This window comes from Prinia subflava, chromosome 1, assembly GCF_021018805.1.
Source record: "Prinia subflava isolate CZ2003 ecotype Zambia chromosome 1, Cam_Psub_1.2, whole genome shotgun sequence".
Lineage (NCBI taxonomy): Eukaryota > Metazoa > Chordata > Aves > Passeriformes > Cisticolidae > Prinia > Prinia subflava.
The window spans coordinates 53,232,899-53,252,852 of NC_086247.1; the positions used below are offsets into that span (position 1 = coordinate 53,232,899).

Consider the following 19,954-nt stretch of genomic DNA (forward strand, 5'->3'; position numbering starts at 1 on the left):
GGGGAAGCAGTGAGGGAAGACTGCAGTGGTTCCCAGAGCGTGGCAAACTGGGCACGTTGGTTCTTGGCCCTGAAGGATTTTAAGATGTTGAAGATCCCAGACTCGAAGTAGACTGGCTTCTGGTTGATGTGGAGTTTTTGTGCTGGTGCAGGCTCATGTTAGTGATAAAAGGTATTAACTTAAAACAGTGTAGTCAAATGGTCTGGTGTGTAACTAACTGGGTTTCTTTAGACCATCCTTTCTTTCTCTTAATTTGGCCTTGTGCCAGTGTGAGTCTTCCATGCTTCCCATGCTTCTTATTTCTTTTCCTCCATCAGGTCAGCAGGCACAGTGGAAGAAGGGTTATATTTGCTCTGACAACAGGGAATCCTAGTGAAAGCTCCTGTATTCTTGAAACTTCTGCTTAAAGTAAGCAAAGGCATTGAGCTGCAGCAGGTGGTGTCAGGAGCTGCTGCAGAGCCCAAACTGGGCACTGATGTATTGACAATGTAATAACCTAGCAGCGAGTGAATGACCAGCCATGTTCCTTGATGAGACACTTCTCATTCAATCCTCAGGTGGAGCAGTGGTGGGGAGGCAACACCATTCTTGTTGCACCTCCCTAGACTGAGGGCTGTGAAGGCCAGGGCTGGAAAGTGTCCATGTACCCTGTGGTGCTATGCAAAATAAATGTCATGTGCAGTTTAAAAAGACAATTCTGGGTGTGACTGGGGTAATACCTAACACGCTGTTGGTTTTCTGAGAAAGCTGCAGAAAAATAATTTCCATTAGTCTGTGCTAGGTAGGCAGCAGGCCCCAGTGCCAGTCTCCCTGGCGTTTGCTGTAAGCCACAGACTGCTCAAAAGCTCTGCAGGGGTCCTCTGGGGCTGGACTGGTAACTCCATTTGAGACTGGCAGTAGCTTCATTTTGCATTAGAACAGAAAAGACTCATCTAAAGTCACTAGCCTTGACTTATTGTAAATAAGACCTTATTTATCTAATAAACTACCTTCTTACCCCATCAACACTACTTGCTGTCAGAATCATGCAGGTTAGGGGCCTTTTAATCACATCTCCAGGGAGCAGGTCATGCTTTCACTATGGATTTGTTCAGTGAGAAGGCATTTCTGTGAAACACAGGTCCTGTCCTTTTAATTCTTCCACAACTGAGGTGATTGAGGTATGATTCTCATTTTACTGGAAGGCACCTGCAAGTGAAATGATCAGTACGGGCTGCTAATGTGGGGTCCTGCTGGTACAATACCTTCTCTTTTACTTTGCTATTATTTTGTTTCTGACCTTGCAGATCAGCAGGAGCCAAGGTTCAGGGCTCTGCCTGGCCAAACAAATGTGGAATAGGGCCTTGCCAGCTGTGCTCTGTAAGAAATGGGGCCTGTGGCCTTCAGAGTTCCCTCAAAAAAGCAAGAGCAATGCAGTAATTTTAAAGAGCTTTTTATTAGTAACGCATAAACAAGAAAATGCATTTCAGTACCACATCACATGGGAACAAGCAGAAGACAATTCTGTTGCCTTTTGCTGGTAGAGCTGATGCCCCTGGTGCCCCTGAAGACGCGCAGATGGTACATGCACAGTGACAGCACACAAGCAGGGGGAGCTCGAAGGGGAAGGGTTTGTGCTTTAGGCCTGTTCATGTCCAAAAAGTGCACCTCCTGTTTGGGATTTTTTTTTCCTTTATTAAAGAAGGGAGTTAAGGAGATGGAACCAGCTTTAACAGAAACATAGCTCAAACCCCCTTCTCATTATCTTCATTTCGCTTTTGATTCACACAAACTAGTGTAACCACCAGCCCTTCAATAGGAACATGCCCACCTTGAATGTCTCAGCTGAAGCTGGGCCTTGGGCTCTGTCTATCCTGAAAGCTGGGCCATGAGAGTGCTGCTTCTCTATGGATCTGTGCCAGCTGAACTGGCGCTTATTCCCACCAAACTTGGGAAGCCCACCTCCTGCAGAACTAACATCAACTCATGCCCATGTCCTTCCATTCTAGATATAGCAAATTTCTGAAACCCAGTTAAAAAGTCCCACACTGCACTGTCTGGCCCAGGGCCTGTCCTGCAAAAGCCAAAGCATCCTGGCTCCCATCTCTAAGCTCTGGTGTCGCTGGTTAGAGAAATGCAGAAAGGACCTAAAGCTTAATGGAAACACCTTCAGCTGCATCAGAGGGACCAGGACTGTGTCTTTTTCATACAGAGCGCTCTTATGGGTGGGCTTTTGTTAAAATCAAATGTATCAATAATCAAACAGGTCCTTTTCAGCCGTGAGTTTACAGTAGCAGCCTGGCACCTTGAAAGATGATCTGCTTACGAATGTATTTTTTAGTGAGCTATAGTGAGGCCTGTTCTGAAGGGTGTGTTCCACAGGGCTTCCTCTGGAAATGTTCTGCAGGACCCATCTCACTGACCTTTGCAGACGGCAGCAGCTCCGTTACCTCAGGACATGGAGCCTGGGCCACCTCACAGCTGACACTCAGTTCAGCCAGGCACTGCCACTGCAAAATAGCCTGACCAGGGAAGAAACTGGAACATCACTGAATTGATTTATTGCAAATAAACAAACTGAGCTACTACTGCGTAAAATTTGATACCTGCTTAGCTCCTTCTCCTGATTAAGGCCCATGACATTTGTTGAGTGCAGACAGATGGACACGTGCACTGCAGGATCCTTTCAGCTCTGACACTGAGCACTCAGATCTTCAGCAGCAGCTCTGAATATTCTTTAGTTTGTAACCACTTTGAAGTGTCTTTTTGCACCTGGAGACCCTGGGACACAGAATAGCTCACATCTTGTGCCAGGGCAGCTGAGCAACATGGGTAGCTCTGGGATTTTTCAATGTCAAGCTGAGGAACCAGGGAAGGCCCCAAGCTGCCTCTGCTCTGGGCTGCTGGAGCTCACAGGTACCACTCAGCACGGGGGTTCTGTGGCTTTGTGTATCACATCAGGCTGGGCTAATGCCCCTCTGACATGGCTCTCTACTCATCACTACAAGTTCTGGGGAACAGCAATTTCAGGCACCCAAAATATCTGAAACACAGTAGCAAAAATCAGACAGAAACAACAAAAGAGGTTTCTATAGCTGGAATTGGTATTCATAAACATTCTCAGACTGGCCTTAAGATACACACATACAAGAGAAGAAATAAACCAGAGCAGCTCCAAGTTATCAACACGGCAACAGTATAGAATTTTCTGGTAACATGAACATAATCCATGTGCTGTAGCACCAGAGTGTAGAGTCGCAGCACCTTTCTCTCATGCCTGTGTGCTGTCACTGTTTCACAGGTAAGACTGAGCTGTAAGACAGATTCTAAGAGTTGTGCAGAGCTGCTGGATGAAGTAAAGCAGGAAGGTAATCAATCCGGAGTTTAAAGCTGGAGGTTCTAAGTAAGTTTTAACCTATAGAGCATGCAGCCAGTAACAAACCAGGGAAGCTGATGCTGAACTTGCCTGGGGAAAAAGGGATGCTCAGGAGAGAAGAGAGAACAATGTAAGAGTTCTTATAATAATGCTCTCTGCACTTCTGGTTTCAGAACTAAACCAAATCCATCAAGAACCTCTCCTAAAGACTGTCAGCATTTCTCTCCCAATGATGAGGGAGGGATGGAGATTTCCCAAAGCCTGTATTACATGCAGGACAAATGTGCTGCCTCAGGTACAAGCCTGCCAGTGTTGGAAGAAGCAGCACACTGGTAACAGAGGGAGTTGGCTGCAGATGATGACGAGGAGCTAATCACATCACTGGGGTTACACAAGTTTTTATTGCTATTCTAAGAGTACTTCGACAGGTTTTCATCCCTTCATGCAGCCCAGCCAGCGTTCAGCTGTTATGCAATCATTTTTGTGAACAATTCTTTGCCAAAAGAACCATCTGACTGATCTTACAAAACTATAAAAGCATGAAAAAGAGAGAGACAGAACCTTTAAATCAGCTTCCCCATGAATAATTAACACAGACAAGGGTTATAATGGAAAGACATTTTATTTTTACCAGGTAACACTCCTCCCTGTATAAAGGAAGTAATGGAGAAAACGAAAAAAAAACCAACAACCCCTCAAAACACTACTGTCACCATGAACAGTTGAAAGGTCAGATATGAGAGCAGCAGCAAAAGCCTGCTCACATCTTCCATCACCGCCGTGAGGCAGAGCTGGTTTCGCATTCCCCACAACCAGGTTCACATACAAAACAAGACTGATGCTGCCAGAGGCATTTTTAGCTCCTTGGGTCTCCTATGATATATTTTAACAGACCTTGGGCAAACTAAAAAAGCTAAAAAAACCAGAAGAAAATAATTTTAAAATTCATGGAACGGGATTCACTGTGCTAGTGCCGCGTTCTTTTCAGCAGTAATTCACTCTAAGATGTGCAAACTGTATTAGGGGGCTGAAAGCGTTAAGTCTAATAAAAGATAACAGCCAACACACATATAAATAAGACTCATTTCCTTTTTAAAACATCATGGGAAAGTCAATTCCCATTGCATGATTGATGGAGACTTCCTAAATATTAATAAATATATTACAGATATTTACAAGCTTCTGATTTCCCCCTCTGACGCTGATGTGAAGTTCAGCCCGTAACTAGGACATGCTGGGCAGCACCACGGGGTGCTGGGCCAATGGCTGCAGTGGATTTGGGATGCTGGTGCAGGCAGGGAGGAGATGGAAAGCTAAAAATAGCCCACTCTGCAGAGCCAGGCAGGCAGCGAGCTGAGCTCCTTCAGCTTCCTGCGACCAGGCAACCAACCCGCTGCTTCTCCTCTTGTGGAATGAATGCCAGGGTAAAGGGCACAGCTGTGCCAGGGAGCGAGGGATGGAGCTAAGGGGAGAGGCAGCCCTCCACGCCACGTCTCTTGGAGCCTGCCACAGCATGTGTCAGCAGCTTGGAGGGTTTTTCCCAGGGAGAAAGGGAGGTTACTCAGGCCATGGCCCATGGCAGCTCTGTGTGAGCAACAGGGAGCTGTCTGTACAACCACTGCATTGTTTTTCAGTGTTTGTGCCCTACCAAGCACAGCAGAGCCTGCCCTGAGCCAAGGGCTCGTGGGATTCTGGGAAGGCACAGGCCGGGTCACAAGGCTCTGCCACTGCCCCAGAGCCACCCCTGACACTGCCAGAGTGGAGCAGGGCACAGGCAGGAAAGACTTGTTTCCCTTGCACGCTCAGGAGTTACTTAGTCCTTCATCCTGCCTGCTCTACATCATCCCAAATTCCTCTCCAAGAGGAAAAGAAATGTGCTGGATGTCCTGCACCTCAGTGGCTTGAGGACACCAGGGAAGCAGACTGAGCAGAGGACTGCACAACTGTAACGCGGCCGGGAGCATCTTCATGAAAAAATTGTAACAACAACAACAACAACAGGGCAGATGCAAAGTGAGATTTCCTGCGTTTGTTTCCGTCTGGTTTCCCTGGAGCACCGTGCAGCCAACACACGGCCTGGTTTTGGCACAGAAAGAAGAGAAAGTGCTGATGTGACTGAGATCAGGCGACCCTTGCAGCAACAGCAGAACCCTCCCAGCAGCCAGCCTGTGCTGCTCCCCTGCAATCCTACATCCCTATCTCACGCCAGTACTGCAGGTGCCTTTACATGCAAGACACTTCCAGAGATACCACGAGGAGAGGACTGTGACACCTGACCTTACACGGGACAGCAAGGAGGGAGAGTTAGCACTGAGCCCTGCTTTTCCTGCTTGCATTGGTTCAGAAAGAAACAGAAAATATTTCAATAAGCCCTACATATGCAAAAATTCTCATTCTCCAAGGGGGCTTTTAACAAAAAACAAGGATGGCTGATTCCCTGGGAAGGTTTACATAGACCTTTGCATGTGCTTTTCAAATCAGCCTAAAAGAGACGATATGGATGGCTGCTCCAAAGGCTGCCAAATGGGAGCCAAGCAGCCCTGGTGCCTCCCAGCCTGGGCACTGTGCCTTGCCAGGGCCACAGGGTCAGTCTGTCTTTTGGGCTTTTTCGACAGAGGAAGCTGTTTTAATTAATACACCTTTAAAATTATGTTATGGAAGTCCAGTCCCAGCTACTTTGGAGCAGTTCTGAGGTATCTCTCATTAACTCGAAGTATAGAAATGTTAATAAATAGATCTGAAACTTTTCTGCTATGTCATTCTATAATACACTGCTATATAGATATTAAATATGCCTCAGGGTATTAAAAAATTTATGAAAAAAGTTACAGTAGTTGATTTTCAAGTATTAATAACTTGGCTATGTTAGCTTGTTTTTAAATACCAAAAAGATCTGGCCCCAAATTATTAACTAAACTCTGGCTATGACTGAATGAGGAAAAAAAAAAAGTATTTTGAATATAAAAAAAGTGCAAAAAACCACGAGATGTCAGTTAATGTAAAACTGTTGGAACTTCTAAACAGTTAGTCTAGCACTCCCTTGTGAGTGAATCAAAAAGGGGGAAAGAACGAAAAAAAGATTAAAGAAAAAAAGAACGATTGCTCCCAATCTGAGAGACTACCCAAATTTCAGCAGAACACAAATTTTTACAGCCAAGTTATAAACCCCAGTAAAAATGGGGTCACTAGTGGATATGCTGTCAGACAGAACTATAGCAGTATCTGTGTGCTCCATTATAATACAAATTTACACCTTACTCACTGCTCTCTCTGAGTAACCACGAGAACAATTTTACAGGTATTCAGTTAAAATTAGAAGCCTCCCTTATTTCCCCTCCTCCCCATAAACTGTACAGCTTTGTCTACTACTAAAATTCACTGCTACTAGTAGTCATTATCATACATTCGAGATAGAAAGTAAACTACTACAACCTGCTCAGGAGTCACTCAGAAGGACACTAAGGCTTAAGAAGTACAGTAGCTCAGGGGTATGACCGACCGCACGGGCGAAGAGCTTGGTCACCCGCTTTGCCCCAGGACACTGACATTGTAGAGTCCCGTGCTGACCCCGACCTCAGAGCAACCAAAACGGCTCAAAGGAAGATGGATTTGACCAGAGCTGCTCACACTGAGTGCCTGGTGTGCGACACGGCCCTCGGCTGCCTCAACAAGGGCGTGAGCGTTCCGAGGGTGGGAATGCAGCAGGACCTACTGTTTGCTACCGTGCTAACACTGACACTGTGATGGATCTGGTTCTCCATCAGACACCTGCTCTCAGCTCATCTCATGAAAAATGACTCAACGCATGATTAAAAAAAGATTGAAAGCGAGAAAAGGCTTTCTCATTTCCACACACAGGTACAAAAGAGGCAACAATTTCAAACCACTGATTTTCTCCCAGCGCGAGCTGCTGACCCATCGTGTATCACCCTGCACAGACCCAAACACAGCGCTCCGTGTCTGTGGGAACTGCTGGAGTAGGGAATCCTATGATGGAATGCAAACCCAAGCCAGTCGAGTGGCACGAAGCGAGGGGGTGACAATCCGGTTCCGGTGACCTCGCTCACGGGTGGTGACCTCACGGGGACGGAAGCAGAGCAGAAGGCACACGGCTCAGATCTCGTTGATCGTCCTTTCCGAGGGGCAGTACTCCGAGGTTCCTGGGGACGACATGTAGAACGACTGCGTTTTCCTTTTCAACCTGGCTCGCTTGTTGGCCAGAGACAAGCTGCGCCGGCTGGAGTTGATGATCTCTGAGATGAACTTCTTGCAGTCCACGCAAACCTCCATTGTGCTCCAGTCCTCCATTAATTCTTTGGGAAACTCTTCTTGTGACTTATCCACAGACTTGGACCTTGAGGTCAACCTGAAAGGCGAAAGAGCAGGATCTGTCATGCTGTTTGTCAGCTTGGCTGTAGGACCCAGGAAAAATCACATCAGAAGGGTCTGGATTTAAATTTTCCTTCTTCCTGTCCCAAATTACACAAAACACTGGAGAGGACAGCTTCTGCCTGGATTGGCAAGATTGCAGGGTCACTGACTGAGGGTGTGCATGACATTTACATCCTGGCAAAAAACCCTTTAGTAGGAACTAGAAAAATAGCTGATGTCTTTGGCTAATCTACACAGTACCATAGCAGTGGTGATCTATGCAGAGTTTAAACAGCAGATTCCCTCAAAAAGGAGCATTTCTTTTATATTTAATTTCTTGGATTAGCTTTGACAACCATCTGTGTATAAGATATAAAACCAACAGATAACTTGTTGGTTAATTAAAGTGAAAAAATTATGAAAATTGGAGTAAGAAAAATTAGGGAAAAAGAAGATAAATCTGTGCACTAGACATCATTGAATTCTCATTCAGTGGATGATTTCAACCTGCAAGATTTATCTCCAAAGAGTCCATTCACACTAGAAAAAGACATGTTAAGGATATTTTCTCAGAGGTCCTACAGAAATACAGTTGTCCCAGACTCTCATAATTTTGCAGCTGTAATATGAAAAAGGTTTAAGACACTGTTAGGTTGCTATTTCTGTAAATCAAAGCAATGACTAGAAGAGACCTGGCTTTTCAGGCTTCAGGAAAGTTACTACAGGCATTAGAAACATGGCCAACTACCAAACAGGTGAGCAGCATCTTCACGATTGATAACCCAGCATGAAACAGTTGGGGAACATTTGCAAAGACACAGGTGAGGCTGGGCTGTCTCTCACCTGCTCCGTAGGGAATGGTGGTGACTGGTAGAGGGTTTCTCTGGCCTCATGAAGCTTTCTCCCCTTTGCAAGGTTGAAGGTCCCAGGGAGAAGATGGGGAGGGTGGAGTATGGCTTCGATGGCAGCCGCATCTGTTGGGAACAGCACAGGGCATGTTCAGTGCAGCTTCACTACAAAGATTGCAGCTTTTTAGAAAGGCTCGAAACATAAGTTTCCTTACTTACTTTTTTGCAACACTGTGAGCATACAGGCCTGTGTAAAAAAGCAAGAGCATGAATCAATCATTTGGGAAAAATTATGTTTAAATGAAGTATAAGGGATTTCAGGAGTTAAAAACCCAACCCCCTCCATTCTCTCCTTAAACAAACATTTTTATTTTTAAAGCTTCTTCAACACAGTAACTTCAACCAGAACATGAAGCCAGAAGCAAGGAGAAATGCTGAACAAGAACTACATATAAATTAAAAATAGGGGAAACAAAAGAAAAATAAGCTGGTCTTCCTCTAAAGAAACCTCTCCTGGTAAGTGAGACCAAAACTCAGTGATTATATAGATCTTCTGACTTATTGTCTCACTGTTAACTTAAAATTTATCATTTTGCCTGCAAATATTCCTTCTTGCATTTCCTCTGCCCCAATACTCAAAAAAGAGCTGAAAAAGTAAATTGCCTTGAAATGCTTTCCCCAAACACAGAGGTTGTAGAACTGTTGAGTGGGGAGTCTGAGTAAATTCCATCTTGCTTTCTCATAAGCATAAAAAACAAAAAGGAATGTTTTTTCTCATTTGCAGTCCAAGGAAGCAATTCAGTCACTTACAAATGAAATGTTTCTGCATAGTTTAACAGACTGTTACAGAAATAAACCTAACCAACTACTGTTGTATGCAGCAGAAACTTTTGTATAAATCAATCATTTTTGTCTATGAAATTGTACTCATTTATAACAGACACAAAATATTTACCTTTTGCAGAACTGACAAGTGTAAGACCAGGTAAAGAAAGAAAACCTTCTTGTTCGACAGCAAAAGCAGAGCTAGAGGAAGAAGAACAGAGGAATCCACAGTGTTAGGTCCCACACATTGATGACTTCACTGACCATTTGCTGTTGGCAAGGTCACAGTGGCAGGGCTACATCCAGTTCTGGGGTCTGTACTTCTAACATGATATTGATAACAAGGTCCAGATTTGTATCGTCATATATTTAGAATTAGGCCTTTAATTGTTTTGCCTAAATTAAATACTTGTCCATTAACTAGGTAACTTTGGTTAGAAAAAAAAAAGCAAACAATTTTAATAGGGGGGAAAATTAATTAAACCTCAACCTACTTTGAGATTTGATAAAAGCTCATTACTAAGCTTTATATATCATGACAACAGGCAACAGTTGAATCTAATGAATGACATTGTAAGATTCTTGTTCCTCTGCCTTAAATGTATTAAACCTTTAAAATAAATCTGCATACTAGAGACAGGTAGGCCTGTACATAAAATATACATTGAAGTCCAAATAGACTTCCTGGAGGTGTCCAAGAAGCACAAATCAAAAGAAGAAGAAAAGGATGCTGCTTCTACTGGAAGTACCAATCTCAACCTGCAGTCTACAGAAAAATGCATCAGTTAAGGGGTCTCTAATATTAAACTTCTTTTTGGGGTCACACATTGCATCACTTCCCTGAAGGCTTTAATTCCCTCTGTGCCTGATAGTAAGGATTCATATATGAAGAACTTGTAGTTTTCTATTGCTATCTGTAATTCTATTTTCTGGCACAGAAAGGTAACCAAATCTGCAGAAGGCATGGGGACAGAAATCATCTCAGTCAATGAAGTTCAGACCAGACACATACAGATGCACTCTGATCATTGCAAACACTACTGCATTTTAATAGACAATCTGAAGAAACAAGGCATTTCCAGGAAAATTTTTGATGTTTCTGGACATCATTTGAGGAAGCTGACCCATGTGTGACACGTTTAGGGAGGTGTTTGGTGGATAACTTGTCTTTCTCTCCAATAGAGGGTAAGAAACAAACGTGTAAATGGGAGGCTTGTCCAACTGGCCTCTCTCAGTACCCTTCAGAGCCTCCCCAGACTCAGCCCTACCTTTCCTTTCTTGAGAGCAGTGTAGACATCTTTATACTGCTGGTACTTCTCCAGCTCTGCCTTCACAAGCACCTGACGGATGTGCATGACCTCCTCCACTGTCAGAGCCAGACATTCCACAGGGTAACAGAACTCCTCCTGGAAGCCAAAACCCCCGTATTATTTCAAAGACAAAAGGATTGTTCCGGAGTTCAACCTAGACAACCAGCCACCCGGTTAGTAACTCCAGAAACAGGGGGTTTCTCCCATCAAACTGGAATAGCACTGGCTCATTCATGGGCATCACATGAGTGCCAAACCATTGGAAGCTGCCTAAGTGTGATGTCAATGGTCTTATATTCAGCCTTCACAACAACGACAGTTTTCTTCATCTTTCTTCCTCAAATCACTTCACCCTTCACTCCATTTGTCTTTTATTACAAACACATGAGTCAAGCCAATCAGCATTCAGATTCATAATTTGAAAGGGAAAATGTAATATGGCAGATGGCATTATTTTATGTATACTCTTTGAGGTATACATCAAATAATTTCTCTGAGACTTTGTGATGCCCAGAGTGGCCAAGGAAAGTTGTTAGTAGCCCATTCTAGCAGAAATTTTTATTCAGTGGTACCACATCTTGGTGCTCACTTGATCAGAATCACACCAAGACTACAAAAAGTTACGTCAGTTCAGGCAGAAAAGTTCTCCTTTCTGCCCCAAGAAAGTGATAGAAACAATTTAAACTTTACAGAATAATGTTCCAATATCAAGCAGGTGAACTGGTTATAAATGGTAGAGACTCAAATAAAGAATTAACAGCACAACTTTCCATTTGCAAAATTTTGCATCTGTTCTGTGTTGCAGCATTTAGGAGAATATTGCGAGCAGATCTCCTGAGTTTGGTACCAGGGAATAAAAAGCACCAACCCAATTTGTAATCCAGCCCAGTAGTTGATTATACATTTCCAAAAGAAAGACAGAAACCTCTGTGGGAACTCCCATTGCTTAATGCTTAGTGAACCTTTTCAGTCAGCCCAGAGGGGCTACTGTGCAGTAATGACAATGACAGGCAATGCTCTCTGAATAAACGAAGGAAATTTCTCCTGCATACACAAAGACGTGGCTGACAGTTTGGAGATCTCGTTTACAAATTGAAGTGATGAATCGCATTAGTACGGAAATGCTCCGTTTCCATGTACTCAGAGGTCTGTTCTGTCTTTCCATCAGATTAAAAAGAAAATCTTTCTACGTTGCAGACCTGGCAAACATTAGCATTTAGGAACCACCACATTTTTAAAAACTGTTGTCTTACCTATCTAGAAAGGGAACACAAAGAAACTTCACTCTGTTTAGGGTACCCCACAAAAGACTAGAATTGAGTGAACTTTGTTAGATTTGCCAGCTAAACCTTGGAAGTATGGAACACCAGTTTTCTGGAAAAAACAAACTACATCAAAAGCAGCTGCAATTTGCTCTGAGGTGTAAAACTGCAAAGCCAAAACAAAGTATCTTCTGTTCCTTACGAGCAACTTTACAGCTAACCAGCAGCTGTCAGCGTTTGGTCCTGGGTTCTTCCCATAGCAACTGCCTTGCTATGGGGAAGGCACGGCTGAAGGCTGGGGCACACGGGAGAGGAAGTGGGTGGGAAAGCGGGATGCTCACAATGGCAGCAGAACCCCCCGAGCCTGCATCGTGGGAGGCTGGGGAAACTATCCGAGCTGAATGAGGCTGGCTGAATGCTTGCAATCAACCGGAGCTTTAAGCCCTTTACAAACACATTTCTTACTTGAAGCTCTTCCTTCCCCCTCATGAACGCCCATTCCTTTAATTTACAGAACGATGACGTCGGGGAATATTGCTCCTTTGAAGAAATTCTGCGGATCTGCTATAGGTGTAGAGCACGTACTAGGGGAATAGTGTGGGCCTGTTGTCGTACCAATCGAAAATGAATACCATTAAAATAGAAATAGCCAGCGGGCAGCAGGGGAAACAGAAAATATTCACATGTTTAAATGCTAATGTTTTAATTCCAGTGATTACACAAGGACAACAAAATGTTAATGCAACATTAAATGAAAGATAAATAATCCGATTTCAGAAAGCTGCTTGGGGTTTTTTTTCCCTTTTCAGAATATAAATAAGTACACAATAAAATCTTCTGTTTCTACACTACCTCTAAGGCTCTGAAATAAATTAAATTTTGCTAAGCACTGGCTAAACTTCATTGAACAATGACACTTTGGAGTTATTGCTCAAACTTCCAACAATAGCCTGCACCCAAGTTCAGCAGCTCCAAGTGAGAGTGCTCTCTGCAATACTCACATATAACAGAACATGGTAAAGACAAAATGTGGTTTGAATGGTCTCGATTTTCCAGAATTATGCTCAATACTCTTTTTAATATTAAACACAAGCTAGTACACTTATTTTTAAAGGGGAAAAATATTATTTGAAAATACTACTTTGAACTTGAAGATTCAGCGATCATCTTTGGGACTAGCTTAACACTGACTATGCAATCATCTTATAAACACTATAGCTTAAGGTGTGTATGTATAAGTTTTTTTAATGCAGGAAAACCAGGTAGTAAGAATTGCGTATCTATAATGTGCTTTGTAGGTCATTCTTTGTGTACACATGCCTAGTCGGTTCTTATAACTAACACATTTTTACTCTAATGTATTCCTTCCTCTCATTAAAGGATGTCACTAGACATTCAAATGAGTTACATTAGTAAATTGCAAAATGAATGAGCACTGGAGTGGCCTCTAAATTCTGCAATTTACAATTAGTCAGGCACTCTAAACTCTTGCTGCTTTTGCAGACTAAAAGTTTCTAAAAGGTCAGCTGGGTATCTCAGCTATAAATTCTGCTACAAGAGGTTTCACCCTTCCACTTACTGGTTGGGACAACAAAAAGAAGGTAAAATTAAATAATTCATGTTCCGTTAACATAGGGGTAAATTAATTAGTTTTTCTTTTCAGTGCATTTGCCTTCCCTGATGGATGGATATGAGCTATTCTGCAAGTTCTGATACATAAATGTGCTGAGGACCAAAACAATATGCAGGTTTTCAAGTAAAGCAGATTGCAAATGCCCTCCCATTCTACGTAGTGTACCTTGGGAGAAACATAAAACCTTATTCTTTTCAACACAGTCCAAGGATCACAATAGTTTTGCTGGATTTTTGCTGCAGGATCTTCACATGCTGTAATATTTAAGGTCTGTCCCATTGATAATCTGGTGATGTTGCATTTTTAGTTTGCTGTCCTTTCAGAACTGATTTCTTTTCCCCGTGAGGTGATTGAAGACACACAAATATCCTACACACACTGAAATCAAAGTCAATCAGGTGCAATGTCCCAGCCTAAGCTGTAATTCTTGCCACAGCTGAGGAAGTGCTCCCCTAGGAGGGAACATGCTGGTGAAGGTGATTTCCAAAGCCAGCAAAAAGAGGCAAACCTTTGCGGGTTTCCACCTGCTGGCAAAAGCTCTCTCACAGAGATAGTACATAGCCCCTGCCACCCCACACATGGCTGCTTCAACGGGATGAGAGCTGAGCAGAGAAGCTGTTTGCATAGTTGAAAAAAGTGGTCTGAAAGTCATCCTTGGAAATAAACTGGTTATCCTAGGAACCTGAACAATAGATAGGAAGCAAAGAAGCGAATGCTGTGTATAAATGAAACCATTAGCTTTGGTCCTCTGGGTCATGAAACAAAAATGATAATAAAAATAGTAATTAAAAAAGCTAACAGACTGCAAAGGTACCCACATGTAAATCTCAGGATACTGAATCGATCTCTCTGATTAAGCACCAAATCAGCTCACTACAGCAACCACCAGGGCTGACCCCCCCAAAATCACTGAGCCACCCTGCCTTTCCATGTAGCACTGGCAGGGTGACATGTCAAAAGGACTGTGTTTGGCACCTTTCCAAGTTTGTTTCCCCTCCCCACCTACTTAGGCCTAACTACCACTGTCTGATGAGATGCCAGTTCACAAAACCATCGTTAGTATGCAAGACAGAGGAGTTTCTTGCTAATCCTGCTAAGAGACTGTAGCAAACCCCTGCCTGGTTTCACTGGCATTGACAGCTACTGGCTGACAAGGCCTCTTTCACCTTGGAGAGAAACCAGGGTCACAGGAGCTGGTGATAAGAAATGAAACTCCATCAGTCCTGGAGGAAAGGATAAAGAAGTGTGAGGTCAAGTAAAAAATGAATAATAATCCACACTTATTGCATTCACTCTGGGAATGGCAATTTCACAGGTGCAACATCTGGCACAGCCACTGGGAGAGGCTGGCATCCCTCTGGGAAGGAGAGAGTTGCAGAAAGCCAAAGTGTGGAACCGGGCCAGTGCCAGCATACCAGAACACATCTCCCAAAATGAAAAACAAGAGTGTTGAGGGAGGTGTCTGTCACACCCTAGAGGGCACTATTGCCAAGTTAAAGAATTAGCTTTCAAGGCATCAAATAAAATAGGTTCTTATTAACACAACATCATTTCACTACTGGTTTCCTTCTTTTTCATTTCAAAGTCAAAACCAAGCCAGGTGACAGTTCTCTAGAGATTGGGGAGAAAAAAAAAACCAAAAAACAAAAAACAAAAAACAAAAAACAAAACAAAACAAAACAAAAAAAAACCAAACCAAACCAAACCAAAACAAAAAAAACAAAACAAAACAAAACAAAACAAAAAAAAACCAAACAAAAAATCCCCCAGAGAAATTAGTAAACCCCTTCCCATCTGTTCCCAAATTAGACTGACTTATCTAATGGCTTTTTCTCCCTTTTTTTCAGTATTTTTCAGAAGGAATGGAATAATTAGTTTTTCTGCAGTGGTTTTATTTTTAATGTATTTTTCTGGGCATATGTCAATGAACAGACCAACAGAGGGAGAGTATGTATGTGGTCAGGAAGATCCTGGTAAGAACTTGGTTGACCTATTTTAAATAACAGCCTCCTATAAGATTTTAAGTTGCACGATCCTCTAAAATACACAAGATTAAAATTAGAGTGAGCACACTCAGTAACACTAAAAGTTTGATGGAGCAAATGTCTCAGTATAACACAGGATGCTTTCTGCCCTCCTCCCTTTAAACTATTTGTCTGTGAATGACTCTGGGCCCATCAGAAAATAAAGTCTGGGTTTCCACATACGGTGAGTGCAGCAGGAGGTGACAGGGCAATCCATTTTATGTGACAGTGACTTCAAATACGTGCTGAAGGAACCCTTCAGCATGGGTCTGCTGCAATACATCCTGCTCCAAGTTCACTCTGGCAGCAGATGTCCACTCGGGCTGTGCATTTATCAACATGTTACTACCTGACCTGCATCTGGAATGAGAAACTACATCCTAGTTGGAGAATGTAATAAAATCCAGCAGACCTTTGAAAGGGCAAAGTCCATTGTGGGAATATTTGGAGGTGTTTTTCCTATAATTGATTAGCTTCATCATCTAATAGCTTTGGATCCTGGCTGTCATCTCTTGAGCCAACAACAAACGCTTTTCAAAGCCCTTTAATACCACTGCACTACACGACAGGGCAAGTGAATATTCCCTTCCTTTCAAAACTCGGATGTGTTTATTGATTCCTCTATTCACCAGCACCTCATGGGGCACACTTTGAAACCCTGCTGGTATGAAAAGAGACAAGGAACATATCCTGCATGAAATTACAGAGCACTAATCAGTACGTCAGCATAAACGAACCAGGATTTCATACCCTTTGCTGTTTGTACTCCGCTGGAAAACAGTTTTCAATTAAAGCTAATTGATCAAATGCACTGTACTCTCTTTTCAAACAGTAACACAGGTTTTTGCCTCAGTAACTTCAACAGAGCAACAGGGACAAACTTGATTTGGATTACTGAAGGAGCTTTCATATGTGTAAACATTACCAGGCAAGTTCTTAAGGTGGGAAGAAAAGAAATCATTCCGTTCATCCACTCGTTAACTGCAATACTTCCAACAACTAAAAAAATTCCCCCAAATCCCAAAATAGATCCATTGCTTTGGGATTGTTTCTATTCAGGTGGAATATCAGTAAGGTGAAGTTCATCTGTTTTGGTAACATTCTGAAACAAAAATCAAGACACGTGGTTTACCCAGAGTCCTAATCACAGTGCAAATGTTTTCTAAGGCACTTGTACCTGGGATTTTGGACAAATATGTTAGAGAGACAAAGTTCAAATCTTGATTTCAAAACACCTTTAGTAGCCAAGAGCTGTTTCTGAATCGAGGAGTTTTCTTTGGGTCATGTTCTAATCACACTGAAGCCAAGTTTTAATTTTCATTATACTCTTAGTATTCCTCTTTTTCTCTCTCCTACCACCCACTCCACTTACAAGTGACCTGGAGCTCTGTTTTGAAGGGGGTAGGAACTGTCTCACATTGGTTGGTGTTTCCTTTTCAATGGAGTGTCTTCTCTGAGGCGGCTGCCGTCTCTCGGGCTGCGGCGTAGACGATATGGGCAAGAACTTCGGAGGCACTAGGGATTCAATCAGTACAGAAAAGTTAGTTCTTCTAGGAAAGACTGTTGGATAACATTGCCCAGTACTTAATCCAGCCACTGATCTGCTAGAATTCCTGCTACTGGTGGCTGAAGTTACATATCCATACTGAGGTGTTTCAGGATATTATTCTCATTATTTCACCATCATGCACAGAAAACACGTGCACAGATTACACAGCTCAGTATAAAACCTTCCCAATGAAACTGAAACATTTCAAAACAAATTAAAAATACTGTTACGTAAAACCTGCAATAACTGTAGCTGAAAACAAAAGACCAGATTTTGCCCTTTTCCCAGTATGTATTTATGAGAAATACTGGTGATTGCTAAATGTCTTTCAAACACTGCCACAGTGGCAGAGATGGAGGAAACTTTTTAATTGGTCTTAGGTGAGAACATGCTTCCGTGGCAAAAAATTACTTGAGACAAGCACAGCTAAGCTATCCCCTCCATTCCCTTGTGACTTCCTCTACAGTTGTACATAAACTTCATGGATGAAACCTTCTGTTTCACAGAGATATCCTCCCAGAGTGGAGGCTAACGCCTTCCAACTGTTTATCACATTTGACCCATTCAGCAGAGTTCAGCTTTAGAAGCTTATTCCATTAACAACTTTCAGCTCCAGCTTTCCATATAAGTTTGACACAAAGTTCATGGCACAGAAGACAACAGAAATGTGTAAAAGCACCCACTGGCTCTCTCATAACTCACTCTTTCTGCTGCTGGTGCCTTCTTGAGAGGGGTCTTCCACTTGTGAGGGGGAGATGCTGCTGCTGCTTCCTGATTTGTGCACCGATTCCTCCTGTGCAGCAAGAGGAAAAGAAACAGAATTTCTCAGGGATGGTTTTTAGTTCTCCTACTGCTTTTTAGCACACAGAAACCACAAAGGTATTTTGGACCATTCAGTCACTCAAAGTCTTAGAAGAAGTCCTGAGAAAAACATTGACTCTGCACAGTACTGAGCAAACAGAATTTTCAGTGCTCAGTTTTTTTAGAAAGTGAAATAAATGGTACATGATTTGAAGTCAGTGTTTAACTACTGCATGAAAGAACAAGATCAGGAGAGAGGTGCATGAATTCACTGTAAACTGTTGATTTTCCTTGTTGTATTCAAAGACTTCTAGGGGATTTTAGGTACAGCAGATGTGTTAACACAGCTTTATATCTCACACTGACAAGGAATTAGCACTTAGATTTCTCTGGTCTCCAAAGGAATGAGAGCCACTCGCACAAGTGACTCAGGTGAAGAGAAATTAAACTGAATTTGACTGTACTATTCCCTAATTCCCAATCCTGGTGTGTTTTTTCTCTCTTCTGTATTTAAAAGAAATCTCATTCACTGTATCAACATGCTTCTTCTCAACAGCCAAGAGCAACTCCTGTGAGATGAAGGAAAGTGAACTGGGCTTTGACTAAACACCTCTCAGATATCTAAAGCTTTATGCCATCCAAACAATTAAATCCATTGCTGTCACCTAAAGCCTGTCTTCAGCCACGTGATACCAGCGAAGAAACAGATCATCACAGAAGCCTCTCAAATGAAGAGTGCTGAAGGATTGAGCTTGAACGCCCTTTACCTCTAATGTGAATGCTTTCAACCAAAAAGACTTAACATCATTTAGGCTGTCAAGATTTACAGATCAAACAAGTGACCTGCCCTAAAATCCAGCAAGTGGCTGAGCTTCTCTCCCACAGATTTCCTTAGCTGAAAATCTCCACTGGCTGAAAGACTGCCTTCTTTGGTAACAGCAAATCCGAAAGAAAAGCTGGCAGGATCACCTCAATGAGCACCACGCATCACAGGACACAGGCCTCTACAAACTCCCATCAGGTGATCTGTCCTTTAGGCTTAGCCCAAGGGTAGGTGTTGAATGTGAGGACACTGTTCCTGCCTGTTTGCCACCACACAGTACTCTGCAAGGGGTCTCAAACCAGCTCACATCCCCAAACAGTATATTCACTTTAACATTTCAGTTGTGACCCCACAAAACACTTGTGATGGGAAGCTTGTAAGGAAGCTTGAGCAGCACTTTGAGCTACATCAGCTGTTTTACTTGCAGAAACCAGTACAGTTCAGCTCCAGAGCTGCCTCAGACAGCTCTGCATATTGCTGCATGGTTGCCTTAAAAGACCAGTGGAGAACTTCCATGACAACTGGCTGCACTGTTCATTAGAAGAGGTGCAAGAGTGCTCACAACTCTAGAGTAAAATATTTAAATTTTGACAAAGAGAACAGCTCTGTACAAAGGGAACTACTCAACTTTTCACTTTGTAGAAGTCAGATTGTTCTGAGTGGAAGATGAGTTTACCATTACCGAAGAAGATAATGAGCTAAGATGAAGAACTAAGTAAGCTCTTCTACTGTTCTAAAGAATGAGCTGTTGGAGCCAGTGGCTAAGTATAAAAAAAAGTAAGTATAAACCAAGCCATGGAAAATGGAGGCCAGAAGGAAGTTAAATTGGACATAAAACCTTACCCAGACAACAGGTATTCCAGGTTAGTAATTTCAAATTACTACTTTTGTGCACAAACACGTGCACTGGCAATGCTATTGCTGTTCCTACAATTTCTCAAACAGAGGGCTTTTTTTCTTGAGAATGAGATCTTGGGTAGGAAGTCCTGATGAACCGCTGCATGAATTCCTCCCTATCTATACAGCAACTGTTGACTATTATCATAGACTATCTGACATTTTATGTTGAGGTTGGATCAACCCAACATGCAGGCTCCACAGTTCTCCAGCGTGCCAAACAATTAGAATTTTACAGTTACTGAGAAAGCTGCAG

General features: G+C 42.7%; 1 protein-coding gene across 5 annotated transcripts in view; it reads right to left on the reverse strand.

The window, feature by feature from the left end:
* Nucleotides 1-3,958: 3,958 nt before the first annotated feature.
* The window catches only part of SPIRE1 (spire type actin nucleation factor 1), a 125,442-nt gene continuing 109,446 nt past the window's right edge, over nucleotides 3,959-19,954 (reverse strand). The window contains exons 10-17 of one of the 5 annotated variants that reach the window (XM_063396912.1): nucleotides 17,880-17,970; nucleotides 17,046-17,143; nucleotides 14,113-14,286; nucleotides 10,668-10,805; nucleotides 9,530-9,600; nucleotides 8,794-8,821; nucleotides 8,570-8,700; nucleotides 3,959-7,721 (exon numbers count right to left, since the gene is read on the reverse strand). In XM_063396912.1, the coding sequence (XP_063252982.1) occupies nucleotides 7,469-7,721; nucleotides 8,570-8,700; nucleotides 8,794-8,821; nucleotides 9,530-9,600; nucleotides 10,668-10,805; nucleotides 14,113-14,286; nucleotides 17,046-17,143; nucleotides 17,880-17,970 (984 nt within the window). In that variant the 3' untranslated portion in view covers nucleotides 3,959-7,468. Of the gene's footprint in view, nucleotides 7,722-8,569; nucleotides 8,701-8,793; nucleotides 8,822-9,529; nucleotides 9,601-10,667; nucleotides 10,806-12,657; nucleotides 14,287-17,000; nucleotides 17,144-17,879; nucleotides 17,971-19,954 lie in introns of those variants that run through there. The other 4 variants (XM_063396905.1, XM_063396929.1, XM_063396921.1 and 1 more) reach the window with 4 other exon arrangements.